The sequence below is a fragment of the Falco naumanni genome, chromosome 1, assembly GCF_017639655.2.
Source record: "Falco naumanni isolate bFalNau1 chromosome 1, bFalNau1.pat, whole genome shotgun sequence".
NCBI classification, from domain to species: Eukaryota; Metazoa; Chordata; class Aves; order Falconiformes; family Falconidae; genus Falco; species Falco naumanni.
In genome coordinates this window covers 105,239,598-105,259,971 of record NC_054054.1, presented here as the reverse complement: position 1 = coordinate 105,259,971, position 20,374 = coordinate 105,239,598, and the positions used below count along the sequence as shown (strand labels likewise).

Genomic DNA, 20,374 nt, shown 5'->3' with positions numbered 1-20,374 from the left:
AATCGTATATTAACTACTCTTTTATAAAAATTCTGCCATGAGATTAGCTTAGTTTTCATTTAAAAGGCAACTACCCAAACCCCTAAATCAATATTTACTTTAAAAAACAAAACTAAAGTCTTGCACAGTACTTTCTACTTCAGCATTAGTGCTTTAGCAGTACTGGAAACTTTTAGGAAGGGCTACGGAGTAGACAGAAATGTTAACTACATGACAGCACACAATGAGAATTAAACTTATCTCAGGCTAAGATGTAAAATTAATGATGTTTTCGGGAAAGGAAACGCTTTTTGGATTTGCCAGTTCATTCACTGAATACATTTTGTAACCAAAAATAAAGCTGTACAAAAGTCAGAACTGAGTTTGCCTATATTATAATTTCAGTACGTGATGTCCTCAGTACGATGGCACTATGTGACTGGTAGTCGCTGGCTAGATCGTGACCTTCACCCCGACAAATCCATGCAGTTCCCTCGCCCATGCAGTTGTGTCCCTAGGGCTTGAGTTAAAGAGAAGAGAAGAGAAAGCAGGAGCCATTCCCTTTCCAAGGAGCAAACTGGCAGAAGAAAGGATTTTGTAGGTTCCCCCTGCAGAGCGACTGCCCGCAGGTCTGGAGCAGCGTAAAGAAGGCAGAGAGCTCTGCATGTGGAAAAACGTGTTTAGAAATCTCACAGCGCTGCTCCCCCGGGAGCAGGGCAGAGCAGAGCAGGCAGAGCGCTGAGCAGGGACCCTGCCAAGCTGTGACATGTGTAACCTGAACTTGGGGTGTCTTATAGACAGAAACAACTCCGCTAAATAATACTAATAAAAAAAAAAACCAAACCCAAAAGCAAAAAAAAAAAAAAAAAAAAGCTCTTCAAACCTACATTCAAGGTTTTAAGAATATAATTAACTGACCAGAAAGCTCATGGTAATTGTTTTAATTAAATTCTGAAATAAAAGGAGCAAGAGACAAAATGAGAGCGTACCTGTTTTCTGTACTTGCAGCTCCCTTTTGGCTTGTTCGAGAATGGATTTGATGGCTTCATCAGAGCCAGACTCTGTGGTTCGGATTCTTGTGGTTATATTACCTGAAGAGGAAAACAAAACTGATGACACTGGGAAAACTTCTATTGGTTTGGTTGTTTCTTTAACACAAAGACAGGCAGTACATACTGATATACGGCACGCATGACCGGGTGACAGTTCACATAGGAGCTTTACCTACATTTACAACACCAAGAACATACTTAACGTAGTAAAGTATCTTTGCTGTGCAAAAGCCTGCCTGCTAGCTGCACTGGACCGACGAGAACACTGACATCGTCAGAGAAAGAACTAGGTGGTCATATATTCCTTTTCCAGGATAATATATAGGTCTACTTTTTTCCTTTTCTTTTTTTTTCTTTTTTTTTTTTTTTTGGAGGGGGAGAGGAAACAGAAGGGAAAAGAACCAGAGGGGAAAGGAAGAAAGCTAAAACTGTAAGATCAGGAATAAACTTATAAATTGCATCAGCTGCTAGGCAAAGTAGGATGAGTATACATTCAGCCCAAAACAGAATTAAAAAGTAACTAGATAAAAATAATTTTTAACTTTCTAGAGGTTAATATATTAAGAAAAACAGTCATTTAAACACAGATACCATTTGAAGTACTCTCCAGCTAAGAGCTATTACTTGGTTGTTTCGGTTTTTTTAACCTCTAAAGGGAAGAAATGGAGGGAAAACTATGACTGTGAATGCTACTGCACTTAACTGCATTTTTCATTATGAGCTTATCATTTGTCAGTGAGCTAGATAATTTCTGACTGGAGTCAAAACAACTACAGTTTTGGGGTACCCATTTTTGTTTTTTCTTCTGCCTCTTGTCTTGCTAAAAGAACAAAATCTGCAACTAATCTATTGTGAAGGAAAATGTTCGTACTTCCTGCTCAGTGGTAATTTATTGATCTGATGTTCACGTGTCTTGCTGCCTTTTTCATACACCACAGTGAAGTAAGTATCACACTAATTTAACAGCGTATTATTTGTCAACGTAAGCCCCGTGAGAAGAAAGAAGTAAATCTAGAGCAGCAGTACGCGATTGATGTTGCAATTGTGCAACATTCTCCCTCCAAAATCACAAAAACAGCAAAGAGAGCATTTCAACAGATCTGATGACTTTATAAAGCCACTTCTATCACTTATCTTTTTTTTTTTTTAATCTGCGTACGCAGTGAGGTTTGGAGTGGAAGAAGTATCCAAACAGGGTTACGTTAGTACAGCAGCAGCAGAATTAGAAAAAGCGAAGTGCTCATCTAACCCATGGTTTGTTTTATACTTACTGTCTGTTTTTCTATCAGATTCCAGGCCAGAATCAAACTGCACAGTTTTAAGGAAACACACAGCTAAAGCACACTCCACTTCCTAGGTATTGACTGCAAAGAAAAACACCTGCCTGTGACGTACCTTCAGACCCATTTCTTCGTTTCGGTACTTCCTGAAATAGTCTGTTCAGGTTCTGGCCTGGATTCTCTGTTGAAAAACAAGTTTGGTAAGAACAAAACAATCAGGGGATGGTTGCTCTGACATCATGGGCTGTGTGACATGAGAAGCTAGCAGCCTGTCTCTGACCGCCAGGGTTCAAGCTGTCCTCGCCCCCTCAAGCCTTTGTCTGAGCGCTGGAGGAGCTGGCTACTTTGGAAGAAGCAAGGCTGGCTGATTTGTTAATAAAGATTACAGCTACGTTCGGAAAGGAGATTAGACAGATATAAATAAATGTCTAGAGATACCAAAAATGAAGAGGTTAAAGATGGGCAGATAATCCCCTCAAGTACAATCATCAAAAGGAAGAACAGATTATAAATCTAACAGTGTGCACTTTCAATTAAACAAAATCTAGGAAAACCCTGCCTGCCTTTTCCAGTATTTCTTGACTGTAAACAACTTACTTTGCAGTTTCTCTAAATGTAAATCTCAGTCTTCACTTAAGATGAATCACAATGAAATGCATGTTATTTCTTAAAATCGCTGCCTTAAATATGCAAAGCTGCTTTAAATTAGGATTTTTTTTTAAGCTACTCGTCTCATGCATCACATGACATTTTGTCAAAACACTTTGGGGAAAAAATAAATCACACAAGACACAACAAAAGTCTGGTCTCAATAACCAAACCTAAATAAAAACCTTGAAGTATTTCTGAGGGCAGATACTCTCAGTAGCTACTGAACCTTTTCACTCTGTATTTAGCTCTGACACGGAGCTACTGGGAAGGGAGGGATGGAAGTGTCCCTGCTGCCTGCTCCTGCTGACAAACCCAAGTCAGCAGCTAAAAAAAGCAGAAGCAAAGATACTAACCTGCTTGAGTGCTGAACAGCAGAGTTAGAAGCTGTACTTTCTGTACCTGACCTCTGATTTTGGGTGAAACCAGCAGCAACACACAACTGGCCCCGTACAGGGAAGCTTTCAGCTTTTAATGTTTGTAACTAACAGGAAAACAGGGCGAGACCCTCAGCTGGCGAGCGCTTACCTCTTTGTCTACCCTGGATGCTGCGAAGAGCCAAGATGTTCTGCTCGTCCGAGAGGAACTGCTTCATCTTATGGAAGGGCTCCTTGCCTCTCACAGTCAGTTTATTCCATGGCTTTGGCCGGGCTAGTATCTCACTCACAGACCCTTGTGACAGTCCCAACACATAATGTCCAAATATCCGCTGTCCGATATTGTGCTTGATCAATTGCTCTTTCACCTGACGTGCAATTTCGGCTGTGTCTATCTCCTCGCCTTCAGAGATGCTCCCAGCACTTTCTGACTGGCTGGGAGATGGGGCCATGCCATTTACGTCCGGACTTTGTTGTAACGGACTTTGGGAAGATATGGAGTTTGTGCTGTAAGGACCTGTTGAAAAAATCATGCTTGTGCTTCCTGCTTCCTGCATTGCCTTGGAGTAGAAGGACTGCATTAGCTGTCGCTGGAGGAGAGAGTTTAGTGCAAATTTTCCTGTGGAGGCCAGGGGTAAGCTGGGGCTCGCCAGGGATGAGCTGAAAAAGTCTTGACTTAAACCCGTTGGTGAGAACTGGTGTGTACCATTAGTACTGGGAGCCTGCTCCCCCGCGTTGCGGAGCAACTGAGAAGGAGGGGAGGCCGGCAAGGTTGCAGGACGCTGACTCTCAGGCTGGTCTTTCCCTTTTCTCCTGGCTGACCCTACAAGGAAGGTCAAACATAATGCATTATGGGGGATCAAAGAGGGAAAAACCAAGATAAAAAAATGCAAAGTTTGCCCCGCAAAGGGAAAAAAAAAAAGTGCAGATTTCCAAGGGCCAATGAAGCGGTGGTGGGATTTTTGGTTTCGGTTTTGGTTTTGGTTTGTTTTCATTTGTTTGTTGTTGTTTTTTTTGTGTTTTTTTTTTCTTCTTTTTTTCCATAATTGTAATTTTAATAAGCCAAACAAGGCCCCCAAAACAAACAACATGCATTTCATGTTTGCACCTTTCTTGTATGTTGCAGCCTGGAGAATCCCCCTTACAAACATTAAAACTAGAACAGTTACATGAAGCGCAGTTATACATTTAAAATAAAAGCAGTTACAGACAGCAAGTCTCTTTGTTGTCTCTCATTCAAGACATTACTCATTGGACCTGACTGAACCCAAATGCAGCAAACATTTACATTTTGGGACAAACCAATTTGAATAAAGGAATCACGTTTAGGTGGATGCACCAAAATCACTCAGTTAGAAGTCATAAAACGCTTCAGAATTCAGTAATCCCAGGGCCAGTGGCAACTTTTAACTTGCTTCCAGCTGCAAAAACCATAAGCATTCAAGTATCTGGAAATTCCATGACTTGCCATTTGAAAAATGTGCACGCAAGATGTAAAAAGCCCACATTACGAAAGCTCAACGGCAAACACACTTTGCTAAAAAGAAAGTATTTTGTTTTTCCAAGCTGACCTGCTGTGGTAGTATATCTAAGCGTATCAGACAGGAAGGTTACTGTGTTCTATATGCAAACATTCTGCATAACATTGTGTGTGGGGGAAGAGACTTCTGGTGCCACGGATGAATTTGTTCCCAAAACAGAAGATACCCTCAAATGCTACCACTTGGTACATCTCGTAATGCCTCTCTTCCCTAACCTTTAAAGACTCTCTGAGTCTCCAAGTTTTATTATCCAGCCTATAAAACTGCAGAAATCAAACATTATTCAGTGCTCTTGTTGCCTCTTAATCTTTCTGCCATGCATTAGCTCAGACATTCACCTCTCACTCAGCCCTCCCTCCCTTTACAAGACAGCAAACAAACCAGAATTAGCCAAAAATCGTGTCAACCTACCACTCAGGTCACTATTTGTGATACGCAGCGTGGCGTTCTCAGACTGCAAGGAGCGGTTCTTCTCCAGCAGCAGCACCTCCAGCGGTTTAGATGCATCCTAAAGAAAATCAAAGTGGGAGGTTTGTTTCTAAAAGCATTAAGAGTTTCACTCAGGCACTCAAAAGGATTTCAGAAGAAGAAAACAAGCGCTCATCTCCGTTATGCACACAGCTAGGGAATTCACCGTGCATGTATTTGCAGGAATCACTCAGTGCTCCTCCGTGAGCCATAGAAGAGATTCACTGTTTAATTTTCATTGTAAATCATTCATCAATTCTGCATTATTTCGAAATAAGTAACAGAACATTTTCTTAATCCTACTTATTTTGAAACGGTACTGGCACTCTTTCAATTTAAAAGCTGTAGACTTCTTTTAATCTGATTACAATAGGAGTTAAGATTATATTATTTCTTTTAGGTCAACTGACCCAAGTTAAGCATTTCCTTGAAATGCTGTGTTTCAGCATAAACAGTTTGTTCAAAAATAAAATCAGTCACAGAAACCTGCAATTTACCTTCCACTAAATACCTAACCCTTGATCATTAAAAAATATATTGAAAATTAATCCCAGTATATTAATATTCTGTTCAGATTTCAGAAGCAGGAATTTAATTCATAACCTTTAAACTTAAGTAAGATTAATTTGCTGGATGAGCAGAGCTTTGTCCTGCTTTCTCAGTACTCAAAGGTTTGTTTTCTTTCACGAACATTATTTTCAAGGCTAACGAAGACTTAAAAATGTTAAAGTTGTGGGGCTCAGCATACTGTCAGTACAAGAAACATGCAAATATCAGCATAGCTGCACACCAACTCCAGCATCTTTACAAGACTCAACTGCAGAACATTACGGTTATCCACTCACTCCAGCACAGCTGAAAACGTCAGTCTTTGTCCTTGACCACTTAAAAGAAATCAACAGGCAAAAAATGTTCCGTTCAGCTTTTTACATAAAGAAACATCAGGAAAACAATGATCAACTCCTATGTCTCATCACCAACAGGAAACTGTCCAAGCCAACACCAGTGAATTGCAAGACAAAATCTTTGTTAATTAACTGAACTGCCGAAGTAAGAAAACAAAAGTAGGTTCAGTACCTGCGCACCAGAGCTTTCAGATGGTGCAAACTCCATGGATTTCAATATACTGCGGAAGGTAGAAAAAACAATTATTTTCTATTTCTTCTTTTCATAACGACTCCACTAATGAGCATTAACATTATCATTTCCTACTCTCCAGCAACACTACGAGTGATAACAACTTTCCTTGCAGTAACACAGTCTCGTAATGAATACAAAATAACTATTCAAACTAGTTACTGGATAAGAAAATTTTCTCAAGCGTCATCTAAATCATTCCATATGCAATCCCACCAGGCCATTTTAAAGCGTAAATTTAAAGGTTAATAAGGATATAACATTTTAAGCTGTCAGAAGCAATATAAATTTATCTGTGAAGCTTGAAGGGAATGAAAAAGTTGTAGCAAAGCAACAAAAAACAAGGGAATCACCAGCACAGTTACACTACTTTGTATAATATACACCAGCTCACACAGCAAGGAAAATATGCACAAATAATCTTCCCGACCAAGACACTACAGGCTAAAAGGCAGTTTTTCATTTTAATAACCTCCGAGTTCTGTGGCAAAGGGAAGACAAAATGGCACAATATTTCTTAAGAAATATGAAAGATCCAAATATTTATAAGTACATTAAGAGAAGAATCTGATAGTCTCATTGTCAATATTTTATATAAATACTGAGTGGTCAAAGGACGTCTCCCTTCAAAGTCTTCCAGTTAGAGTTGTATCGTCTGGCAAATGGAGAGTCTTACAGGAATAGAAACTTATTACTGTGCTTTGTCTTATAAATTTTTTTAAACAGACCTGCTGCAGGCAGGACGTTAACTTCCTCAGACTGAAGCGATAAATTATTTCAGCTTTTCGTTGTATAAAGACGACATTCATTTGTTGAAGAAAAATACATAAACAGATATAGATAGTGTTTATACAGCGTTCTTCATGTATAAAGCACCAGGAACTTTGAGAGGCAGGGAGAAAATGTTTAATCATGTATTAAATGTGGAAACTGAGTCAAAAAAGGCAGAAGGCCAGTGCTAAGACGTAGGGACTGGTTCTGGATGTCACCGGGAGTCAGCCAGGCACCCAGCACTCATTAACTGCCGCAGACCATGCGGCGTCCAGCTCCTCTGTAAATCTGCCCATGCATTAATCCAGAATCAGATGTCCATTAAGTGACATTCTGGAAATCAGCGGTCTCAGTGAGTCATTCAGGATCACTCAAAGTCATAGCAAATCCCAGGAAGGGAAGTCATTCTGTGACAGAAACCTCACGTATTTCGCATCTGCGCATACTCGCCGCACGCAGTCTTAATTCTGGCAGGCACTTCTACAAATACAATTCATAAAATCACAAACTTCTGGCCACCAGTTTCATCATCCAGCATCACTGGATGATATGTTTAGCCAGCAGAAATGGCTGCAGGGTAGAGCCATCACCCAATACACAAGTACATAAAGTAACGCTGTTAAGACTCTGCTTTACGTGGGCACACCAGCTCACCCAAGTGTTTAAGTGCCTCTTTTCTGCTATTATCGGAGTCATGCCAGTCAAGGAGAGAAGTTGTGCATTAACGGCTCCATTTCTCAAGAGATCCTGACATTATATTGACATCACAGGCATGTTTACTCAGGTGGCTAACCACTGCTGAAACCAAGCATTCCTTGGGACACCTCTTCAGAGGCACAGCTCTATCTGCCAGACCCCCAAGGTGCTGGGGGAGATAAATACACAGAGACTCATCTAGGAAACCCCCAGTCTCTGGTAGGCAACTGTTTCCATCCTCCCATGGATTCTGCAGGATACGGCCTCTGAAAGGCCAGCAAGTAGCAACATGTGTCCTCATGATCACCGAAGAAGGAGACCCATCTCAATTTAAAAAAAAAAAAACAATTTGTAACAGCAAATTATCCTGTGGCAAACTTCCCAGGTGCTTCTCCCATCTCAGTTCAGGTCATCAGTACACTTGCAATGCAGCTCTCCCAGTAATCCCCACTTACCGCACTCCAGTTTGCCACGCAGAGCAGTCCTGGAGCATACCTACCGTGTTCCTTCTGGGTGAGAGTAAACCAAAAGAACCTGTCTGCTCTTGAAGGAGCAGACGTGATGTACTCAGACCACTACCATGCTGCCTACAGAAACAGACTGAAACCAGTTGGAAGCGTGAAGTAAGCTGTAGTGGGTTTGCACAGCATGGTTTTGGTAGTAGGGGGCTACAGGGGTGGCTTATGTGAGAAGATGCCAGAAGCTGCCCCTATGCCCAGTGGAGCCCATGCCAGCTGGCTCCTGGATGGACACACAGCTGGTCAAGGCTGAGCCCAGCAGTGATGGTGGCAGCGCCTCGGGGACAGCATATCAAGACAGGGAAAAAAAAATCTGTGCCAGCGGGAGAGAGGAGTGAGACTATGTGAGAGCACAGCCCTGCAGCCCCCAGGCCAGGGCAGGGGGGGCGGGGGGCTCCAGACCCCGGAGCAGACATTCCCCCCAGCCCGTGGGCAGCCCCCGGCCAGGCAGGCTGTGCCCCCGGCCCACGGAGCCCACGGGGGAGCAGATCCCCACCCCCCCCGCAGCCCAGGCAGGACCCCACGCCGGGGCAGGGGGTGCCTGAAGGAGCCGTGACCCACGGGCAGCCCGCGCTGGGGCAGCTCCTGGCAGGGCCCACGGCCCGTGGGGGGGGGGTCTGCTGTGCCCGTGGGACCACGCTGGAGCAATTCCTGGAGGACTGATGCCCACGGGAGGGACCCCACAGCAGAGCAGGGGAAGAGTGTGAGGAGGAAGGAGCAGCAGAGACAACATGCAATGAACTGACCGTAACCCCCGGCACCGTCCCCCTGCGCCACTGGTGGGGAGCAGGTAGAGAAATGGGGAATTAAGTTAAGCCCGGGGTGGGGAGAAGATTTTTTTCTGATTTGAATCGTAATAAATTAAACTAATTTCCCCAAGTCAAGTCTGTTTTGCCTGTGAGGGTAATTGCTGAGCAATTTCCCCATCCTTATCTCGACCCACAGGCCTTTCATTGTATTTTCTCTCCCCTGCCTGGTTGAGGAGGAGACCGACAGAGCGGCTTGGGTGGGCACCCGGCCTCCAGCCAGGGCCAAACCACCACATCAACTTAAAACATATAGCGTGTATAGGTTCTAGGCACTCAAAGTCTGGCTTTAAAGCCCCGATCCTGTTGCACCCTCCACTTGCACAGGCTGCTCCACCAAAGCATCATGGTTCCCAGCACCCGCAGCTAACTGGGACCTTCAGCAAGGAACCCAGACCCTGCAGCGGCTGCATGTCCCAGCGAGCCTGGAGCAGGCCGCGTATCCAGACTTCAGCTGGAAACTTACTGACCTCCGCCTGCTCAAAGGACCTCCGCCTACTTTGCTACCTGAAATAGCCTTCTAGCAATTTCACAGGTAATTTCCTAACGCTTAGAACCCAAAATATACTAAAAACCAGGTTGATGGTATCTCAAATTGCCCTTGGAGGAATATTCACTACAGCAGATTCATTTTTTTCAAGTAATGTAAAAGTTAAACGTTGTCAAAAATTACTCTCCAAATGTGTCACAAGAGACATTTTCCTCAGGAATATGAAGAAGCAGAATGTTTCCCCTTTGGATTCTAGGAATATCTTTGCCCATGAGATCTTGACTCAATCTGTTGCTCAGGATCCCTTGTCTGATTTTTAAAGGAGTGATCCTGTGACTTGAAGCTGTACATCTTGCGATGACTTGAAAGATCTTACTCTAAAGCCAAGTGTGCATTGGGACAGCTCGACTTTCTGTTGGTAAGATCCTGACTTCAAAGGCAGGAGGGTTGGCACCATCGTATTACTCGAGAAGGAACTGAAAGGACACACACAGCTCTCAGATCTCAAAGATAGGCTTAAAAGCCATTTGGCACGAAAGCCAAAATCTTCCTACCCCAGATCTTGACGCGGACGTAGATAAGTTCCTCCAAGGCTAGAAGTTGGCTCATACGAGATCCTTCAGCCTAGAATGCCTCTAACATCCTTGGGAGGGTTAAGGAAAGCACATCGGTGCCAAAACAACTGAGAAGTTTATTCTCTTTCTTCCTTACTGACAAGATACCTTTTTTCTTGGTGTGTCTGCACCTTCTGAGCAGCTCACTTTTGTCAGTGTTTCAGGGCACAAAGGCAGGCATAGCAGGATATCTGAGGGATATCAGATGTACTGTCACTCTCAGGTGACGTACATTTAGATTTTGGGACCAGATGGGAGCAGGGAGGGTGGCGTGAACGAGCTGCTGTGATGATGTAGCATTGCAAACATCTTCCGTGCTCTCACTGAGGGTCTTAACCATTCTGCATCCAGCAGGATGGTGTATGGACCCCAGGCCACCTACAAGCCAGCTGGCTGTCCCTCCAAAGTGAGCCCGCCCAGATAAAAACATGCTACCCACAAATGAGGGGATATAAAACCTGTAACAGCAGGAGAACGTACTTTTTTCCCCCCTAATTTATGGGCACCAAACAAGGGCCGCTTCCAGGAGGTTCTCCCATCTATTTCACTGCAGGCTCACCTTGAAATAACAAGAATAGGCAAAACACTGTATGAACACTCCCGTGTCATGGCTTCTGGACCACTTATCTGCCTTCTCATCCCTGCCCTCACATAAGTCAGTGTTGTAAAAAAGAAAAAAAAGACACCAAAAAAAAAAAAAAAAAAAAAAAAGGCATTACTGCCAGGAACACAGGGTCCTAAATGAGTTTATATCTAAAGTAAAGGCATTAAACCAGGTAGGATTTAAAACTCATTTGCTGTTTTGGCACATTCATTAGAAGGTTGTGGCCTAATTACCATTCAATATGTTACATGCGGGCACAAACCCAGCTGAAATCTGAAGCTTAGTTTCCTTATCTTGGGAGAGAACATGGGTGTATTTACCTGTATCGCTAAAAATATGACTTTTTTTCAGGCCAGTTAATATTCAGGTGTAATGACCAACAAAATGGTCAATTCATTTAATTTGACTGAAACTACAGACCTACATCAGGGTGTGCTGCGGCTGGCAGTGAACCAGAACTGCAGCCAGCGTGGCTTCAACAGAATTAGCACCAGGGGCTGGGCACTCATTGGGCTTGCAAAACCAAACCTGCTTTCCATATTCTCCAGGGATGTGTAAACAAAAGCACATGACGACCAGCCTCATCTGAAATACCTCATTAAACAAGGTAACATTTTTTCAGTCTTCTTAAAATACACACAAAAATGCCACAATGATGAAAGAAGAGATGGAGGTTCTTGCAGTTATTTCAACCTTGACACTAAACATATTTCCAGTCAAAAAAGTTCTCTTCTGAACCTGACAGCTTATCTTGTTATAGTTTAAAATGAGGCTCTTTTAAGTCTCTCTAAAAAAAAGCTTGAAATAGGAAGAGGCTGTTTGTGGCTTTAGTTTAAAACCACAATATATTAGCAAAAAATATACAGTGAAACAAGCACAACATTAAAATGGTAAGTGCTGAACACTGGCTGGCAAAAGCATAGAAAAGATACTATGGCCAAAGGCCCTGCATTAAATTCCTGGTCCACATTACATTCAGCTGTTGGCTGGGGATTTTTAAAGAGTGGTCCACCTGAAATACTACAGATTTTCAAACTTTTACCCTTGGTGGATAATAGTTTTAGCACCTTTTCTTCATGGACACTTCTATTATTTGCTATCCCAATACTCTGCTGCAACAACAAAAAGGAGTGCTCTCAGATACAGCAGTTGCACTGGCTCTGGATGCAATTTCTGCCAATATTCCCGATTTCCCCGTCTTTGTGGTTTTGACTGAATTCTTTATTGTTCCAAGAACACAGATTTGTGGCTTCATGTAACAAGCACTGTTAAACTAGAGTTGGTGAAAAAATTATGTAAGCATTTAACACTTACTTTAATTCTTTCTTAACCTCTTCATAATCAGCCTGTCCTTTCAGCTTTTCTTCCAGTTGCTTTAAAAGAAAGAACATCGATTTAATTATTTAGATATTTTTTTTCTGCATCATCTTTTCAAAATCATCTTTAAATTATTCCATATATACAGCAGCGCACAAGTGAGGGTTAATGACTCATACCTAATTTACATATATTAGAAAACAAACTATAACCAATTCAACATAAACACAATTATACCTCCTTCCTTTGTTTACAGAGTGCCAAGCATTACAGAACTCAGTAGGTCCCAATTTGGCTGTTTGCAATGTCACTGTCATGTGTTCAATAAAGAGATTGGGGAAGAAGGTATTAAAAATAGGGCAGCTGAAATTTTTACGAAACTGCTAAACTGAGTAAACAAGCAGGATGCTTTGGCACATACTGTATTCGTAATACGACAGTTCTCGATAACCTTATCTACAGGGGGGAAAAAAAAAAAAAAAAAAAAGACTGAAGAAGCTGTTGTTGACTGGAATGCCTTAGGCTTGTAAGACTTGTACAATGCCTCATGCCCAAACAAGACAGCTGCACCAAGTTGTTTTACAAGCGTTACTTATTGCAATAACTAATATGATTACACACCGGAGACGAAGCATTGAGACCAACCCAGCAGGTCTTTTTGCTCAGGTCTACCTGACCTGGGGCAGTCTCAATGGCTTCTCTTCGGTGTAAAGATGCCACAAACGTTGAAACAAACCTCCTAACACAATCCATAACGCAATGCCACACATTTGGACCTTACCCAGCTCCCAACAACTGTGCTCATCACTACAGGATAAATGCTTCAGGAGGCCTAAAACATAGTGATACATAATTGATGCCGTTACGTTGCTTGCAGAAGCCACATTAATTTCCCACTAATCGTTTCTTTGCTTAGTACAGGTGCACCTGACCTAAGCAAAGAAAGAACAGACCTTACTGGCTTGCAACTTCCATGGATAAGTTCAGGGTAGCTCTGCTTCACTTAATTTTTGGTATTAAAATTGGCACAGAATCCCAAAGGTCACAGGAAACGGAAATAACACAAGGACAGACCAGCCTCAAAGACAGAGCACGTACTTTGAGAACGAAAGGAATATATGACATGAAAAAGAAAAATAGGGCTTTATGTCCAGGAGAGGCTGTCTTCAGTGGAGAAGTGAATTCAAGAAGATCCTACACCTAGTCCTGGGCTTCTCGTTGAATGCAGGAGGAAGGCAGGGAAAAGCTACTGTGAACCTGTATAATTTTAGCAAATCCGTTTAAAATGCAGCCCCATAAAGTTCTGCACCAGCACAGGGATGGGTATATGAATGGCAGGGCTGGGACAGACAAATAATTCGAAGTGGGAATGACGAAGTGGGGAAAGTCAGCCAGTGTGTAGGTATCGCTCAGCTCAAAGCTATCCAATGGGTATAAGCCGCAAACCCAACCACCGTGTCATACAGCACCCACGAACTGGCGAGCCCATCATCCTTGCCACCTCAGCAATTCACACGAGGCGTCTTCAGATGATGACAGCAGCATGATGGGGCTCTGTTGGACTTCAGGCTATTTTACCATCTTTTAAAGGACTTGCTATGATGTCCCTTCCAGCTTACGCACTGCTGACGCTTCTGCCTTGCCATTAGTACGTATATGAAAAAGCAGTGGCATAGTGGACATCCACGTTATCAATATACAGCCCTCAAATTCCTGTTCCTGCTTTTTGATAGCACAACCCACAGTTCTTAGCCACTGCTGACAAGAGGCATCTCCCGGCGGTAATAGGTGGGCCCTGCTCTGGCAGCTGCTCGACAAGCAACTCTTAATGGACCACCAAAAGCGATTGTTGCAGGAAAGCAGGAATTGTTCTTAAGCGTGGAATTTGCACTCTACGGGACATTGACGAAATGAGCAGCCTCTTTAAAGGTCTTGTGTCCCAGCATCCTTACCCAACAGTAACACATGCAGTCATTTGGGTTGTGTTAAAAAGAAAATTACCCACACGCCTATTCCAGCTAAAACATTTTTTTTTTTTTCACCAGGGCAAGTTTAGTCATTTCTTCTGACATGTCCTGCCTTACCAAATTCCAGTTACTAACTGGGACTATGGGGAGTACCGACTTTGCTTTATATAGCAGACACAGCGCTACAGGTGTTGTGGCCCTGCTAAAACCCCCGATACTGACGGAACTAGGAAAATCCCGGTTGATGTGACCAGGGAAATCCTACAAATATCAAAGATGTTTGAAGTTTTGGAGATCTCCAACATCTGTTGAAATCTCATGCAAATGTAGTACACAATCCCAGGGTCCAAGGTGTCACTTCGGTTCTCTAAGTCTCCAGGAGGGCCAGCCACAACGTGCTGCAAGCCTAAATGGACTCATTTAGGTTGGAAAAGACTTTTGAGACCATCAAGTCCAACCATTGAAGTTCAAACAGCTGTTCAAGCTACAGCTCCACGCTGAGCAAAACAGAGTTACTTTAACAAGGAACCCAGCTAGACTTTTTAATACACCAGATCGGGTTCAGTAAGACTGGGGAGGGATCTTTAAATGAAACCAGTTAGCCAGAGAGCCCTGGGTACAGGGCAGGAGACTCAGCATCATGACCGACAGGTTTCAAACTTGATGCAGGCAATGTGAGCATCCTGCCAAACCCTACGCTGCATCTTTCAGCTCTTCCTGACCACGTCGCTCTGCTGCCTGCTTCTAGCTGCTTTTTGCTGCTCTGCAGCTTAAAGCAAAGATACACTACAGTTCTCCCCTTCCTTCACTCTGTGACTTGTAACATTTTGGGATCTAGAGCAGATGAGCTCTAGGATAGCTGGCTATTTACGCTAGTCCTCATATAAAAGGCTCTGGAATAAATTTAAAACAAACAATATCCTGGATTAGTATGTTAAATACTTATGCAAGGATATGCAAAGAAAAAAGCCTTTTGTAGAAACAGATATAAAATACTGATATAAATAATACTAATAAAATACTAAGCTAATGATTCTCATTTTAATGTAATTATATTAAATGTAATTCTGTACATGGATATGCTATATGCTGAAAGTATTTCTGGAGATTTTAGGTACAAAACAGGAGTTAGAAAAAAGAAAAACAAAGCTGTTGAAAGAATAAAGCTGTTTTAGACTCTCAGGTACTTGTATGCTGTTATAGCAGTATGGCAACCAGCAATATTTTACTTTGAATTGTATAAAACCCACATACATCCATCATTCCCAAGTACCTAATATAGAGATTGTTGCCATGGAAAATCAGCACCTCAACGTATACTTTACTAAACAATATAAACTAACAACTGAGAACACAATGCCTGTATATAAGCAGACCATTTAGGCACTTGGCATCTTCCCAGTCAACGACTGTTTTAAAATGTATTAGTATGGTAATTGTCTCAAAGAACCCTGTAAAATGCACAGAACATGGTATAACAAAGGTTCAAGCTGTGAGACAATCTGGAGGAACTAATATCTTGCACTAAATATCAACCTGGTTAATTCAAACAAAATATATTCTAATGTCCTCCAACACAAAAAAATGCAGGGAGCCAGAGGACAGAAGGAACAGCTTGGTGGCATTTCTGCACACTAAATTTGCAAATATTCCACATTAAGGAATCGTCTTGCATTGGTTGTATGAATGAACCCATGTCAGACCATGCACAGATTGGGTCCCCTCTTATGTTATTTAAAAAAGCCAACCAATCATTACCGTATTATTAAATAAAGTGTCTTAGGTAAATAGCATGGGCTGTATTAAGGGGCTTAAAACATTTTAAAAACCCCATTAGACTAATGCCATAGTTCAGTTCAGAGTGATAAACTAAAAAGCCCATATTTAATTAACCCAGGTTATTTGATGTATCTCTTTACTAACCGGCACTTTTACATTTTAACTGGGTAGCAGGGAAGCTCTAACTCCCAGCAACAAAGGGTTAATATAATTATGGTTAGAAAAGTCTTGTTACTAGAGGATATGTTTTGATTATTAGATCAGATGAAGATAAAGAAGCAATAATTTTGAAAGTATTTCTGTATTGTTTCATTAAGTCATAGAGTATTAAAGAATTCCCCCAAGATATGGTCTGAGAACATTGCTTTCATTTGTGAAACCGTGATTCATTTTTTGTGGAGGCAACCATTACAATCTCAGTTATTTCAGAAGTAATTCCTCTATAATCAAACATGAGATCAACACATTGCCACTGAGATTTCGTTCTTTGTACAATGGATCTCAGACACAGGTTTTCCCAGCACTTTAGCTTAAAAGTATGTATTTTGCAATATTTTTATACTGCAACAAATAAGGTTAAGGAGGGTTGAAATGACTAAAACTTTATCAATAGTCACTGCATCAGACACTATCAACAGGAACCTAAATACAGAGTATTAGCCAGGCAAGCCTATGAGAAAATGGAAGGAGATTACTGAAATGAAAATCAAAGACTTGCTCTGTCATTTCTATGATCCTATTCCCTTTGAAGTTAATGGCTAAACTAATACTGACCTCACCAGGAACAAGAAAATCTGTCAAGTGCAAGGACTCAAGATATTTTCTATCAGGCTTTATGAAAAAATAAGAAAAGACCCGTAACACGGGTGTAGCCAGCAAAATGTGTCCCTCAAAACCAGGCCAGCCCCCTCCTCGCTCATTAATGAGTGGTGCCCACATGGTGACAGATGGGCAGAGACCGCTACTCTCAATGTAAGAACCTAATAGGTTTCCTTTGCTCTACTGAATTTTCATAAAAATTCTGCAAGGCTGTCTTAAAACATGCAGAAAGCATACTGACTGCAACACTTCGGCTTTCATCCCTAACAGACATTTCTCCACATAAATTACGCTACACCAGAGCAAAACTAGTAACTGTTAAAAAATGTCAGAATTAGAACAATTTGTAAGAGTTTCAATTGAACATTAAATCATTCCGATAGCGGAAAGCTACCCACGCCAGTCAGAGCTAAGTGGGTACTATCAGCCTCCCGATTTCAAAAAACTCTCAGACTATAAAACCTGCAAGACTATGAAGTCTTTCATGGAATAGATAAATTTATCTTGTTTACACTTTGAAGCTCATAGATGGTAGAACAATGGAAGAGACAGGAGTTACAGGAAACTGATTCATAACACATGTCAGGACACATTTCTCATGCTTACTGATAGATCAAAACTGTGTGGGCTAGCGCACAAAGAAAGTGAAGCTGCTGAAGCAGAAGGTAAAAGGGTCACTCACAAAATTGTTAGATGTTTCTTCTGGTTTTAGTGCAGGGCTAGTGGTATGCAAATGAGTGTAGGACTGGACCGCTAATTATAAATGGGAATTACTGGGCAGCAAATACACAGTTAAAAAAGATAAGTTATTAAGACTAAAAAGCCTTCTCTCCGTGTCTTGATTTTACATGTCTTTATGTCCTAAATGATACACTTCCCTTTTCCAGTGGAGAGAACTGGAGGGGGTAGCAGGTAAATTCAAAGACAAGCCATAAACATTCCTGGCAAATCTTCAGTACCAATCACTGCAATGGGAATTTAAAGTTTTGAAACCTAATAAGGATTTTCTGTGCCTTTTCAGTTCAGCTACTTCACTACATATCCATGGTAAATATATGCTGGGGTTTGTGGGTTGTAATTCTAAAGGTAGCCAAGTTTTGCCCCCCCCAAAATAATACAAAATTCAAAACAATGAGAACTAGGCGAATTCAATTTCAGCAAAACTGTGATCACTTAGAATAAAATGTCACAGTAACTAGAATTCACCGGCATCCCGGAGAAATCAGCGGCTTTTACGGTGCCTCTCAGAACGACAGAAAAGTCAGGTCAGTAAAACCCAGTATGGGTACTCAGTGAGAGGTACAAAAGGTGCTGTGCAGGGAGCAGAGCCCTACCTTCAGTGTGCTGTTCTTGGCGGTCAGCTGCTGCTCCAGCTGTGAGATCTGGCTGCTGGAGTTCTCCCGCAGCTTGGTGAGGCTGCCCTGGAGTCTCTGGACATCTTCTACGAGCTGGGCGATTTCTCGCTCCTTCGCAGCCAGTTCTACTTCCAAGCTGGAGCGTGTTAGCACCTCGATGGCCTGCTCCTAATGGGAAAAAAAGTCTTAAGACCACAGAAAGAAAGAAAAGGCCACAAGGTTGAATTTGGGACAGTTAGGTAAGGACCAACCCAGCACCGGGTGGCATGAGAGACAGAAACAATTTCTAAATCAGGGACTCCCATCACTGACTGGGTGAATCTGGAAGATGAACCTTCCCACTCCCCAGGACAGCTCTTTGGTAAAACAGTGATAATGGAGAAAATAAATTTCCTTATTTCCTAAGTGCACTGGAAAGATGCAACCATGAAAGTCAAAGGATTCTATTTAGATCTATTTATTATTAATAGTCCAAATGCTTTGACAACTATGAAAATCTGTGCTCACAAAATACTAATCAGATAAAATATTCTGAAGTAATGGAGCAGAATTTCTTAATCAGGAACAGCAGAGTCATGTGCCTTTGGCTCTTTGCATGCACACTGCATGTTTCAGGCAAAATTGTCAAAAATGGCCCCAAACTGCTACTTCCAGTGAACTTGCTCCTTGCATGAAAATTGTACGCTGTTAAAATTATTGCTAACAACTAAAGCCTCTCCTCCACGGGGATGAAGGCAGATGTGACAGCTGTAAAACAAGGCCATTCTCCCTTTGGTCTCCACTTTCAGAAATTCCCTTTCCAAAATCAGGATCTTTCTTCCTCCCGTTTCTCATGGCTGCAAAATCCATCTTGAAGTCTGAAAGTTCCTCACTAGACTGACTTCCCAGCAGGACCAGAAATAAAGAGAGGACAGAGGATGTTTAGAAGAAGGTAGATCTATTCAGAAAAGATAACACAGACTAATTGTACCATCCCTTTTGTCTCCTTTCGTGTTGAGAGATCAATAGCTATAATGCATTGGAGGGGTCTGAACCTCTCTTCCACAAAGACCATCAGGAAATCCTTGTACAGATCTGGGAGCACGAGGCAGCCCGACAATGAAGGCACGTTCCATTAAAAAGCCTGCAACGCGTCTTACGGAGGTTAACGGCTGCTCCTCAGAAAACACCAGTGAAGTAGGAAAGAATCCATTTACCAAGAGCGAGACAATGATCGTAAGCATTATAAACCAAAGATCCTATGGCGAAAAAGCTGAAAATTCAACCCACTGATGCTGTCACCCAGGCACTTTCCTTACAATTAAAGATGACATTGCAGCAGATTGAAATATACTCCTTACCTTGCTTTCTGGAAAACACAGGCACAACAAAATACCTTTCCCATATCTTGTAAACACTTAACTTGGTTCTCAGTGACTACATACTATTGTACCTCACGGAAAGCTACATGTACGAACAGCAGTTAACAACCGTCTCCCATTACACTGAATTATACTTTTAACTTGAAAAAGCCTCTAATTTGCTTGCATGAAACATCACAAGTTGTATAATCATCTGCTGCTTGTGCCTATTGAGACTAGAACGTAGAGTCTGAAATAAGATAGATAATGATCATTTTCATCCTGCAGTAGTTGTCATATTAAATATAAATGAAGTGCAGAAGTACTATTAAATACAAGAAAGACGTAATGTTAAAATAATGATAAGACTAGGACACGAGATATGAAGAGGCCGGTAATTCAGAGTTACAAGTGATAGTCAGGCTTTTTATTTTTCTGGGTTTTTGTGTTTTGTTTTGGTTTTTTTTTTTCTTTTGCAGCCTGCTTGTCTATCTTTTGACTTCTCTGAGAAAATACTGGGTTGTATTAATAGATGACTGAACAGATCTGGAGGACTTACAGTTTGTTACTCATTCTCTGCAAATGTATTTTAAAGGCAACCATGTGTTTCTCCGATATCGGTGTCAAGCATGTATATGGCTTGCAAGAAAAAAAGCAATATAAGCAGCATGATTTCTTTTATTTGTTAAATCTGCTGCTTAGAAGTAGACTAAATTTCACTTAATTGCATATTTACATTTAAATACTCCTATTTCTCCTTTGGCAAACAAAAATCAAAATAATCTGTCTGCTCATCTGTGATACCTGTTAACCCAG

At 41.7% G+C, this 20,374-nt stretch overlaps 1 protein-coding gene across 6 annotated transcripts in view; it reads right to left on the bottom strand.

Moving 5' to 3' along the window:
• CUX1 (cut like homeobox 1) overlaps positions 1–20,374 on the bottom strand; it is a 281,274-nt gene that overhangs the window by 71,045 nt on the left and 189,855 nt on the right. For 3 of the 6 annotated variants that reach the window (XM_040614070.1, XM_040614078.1, XM_040614098.1), the window contains exons 11-17: positions 18,198–18,386; positions 12,296–12,354; positions 6,423–6,471; positions 5,289–5,385; positions 3,488–4,159; positions 2,427–2,492; positions 969–1,070 (exon numbers count right to left, since the gene is read on the bottom strand). In XM_040614070.1, coding sequence (XP_040470004.1) covers positions 969–1,070; positions 2,427–2,492; positions 3,488–4,159; positions 5,289–5,385; positions 6,423–6,471; positions 12,296–12,354; positions 18,198–18,386 — 1,234 coding nt within the window. The remainder of the gene's footprint in view (positions 1–968; positions 1,071–2,426; positions 2,493–3,487; positions 4,160–5,288; positions 5,386–6,422; positions 6,472–12,295; positions 12,355–18,197; positions 18,387–20,374) is intronic. The other 3 variants (XM_040614088.1, XM_040614116.1, XM_040614108.1) reach the window with 2 other exon arrangements.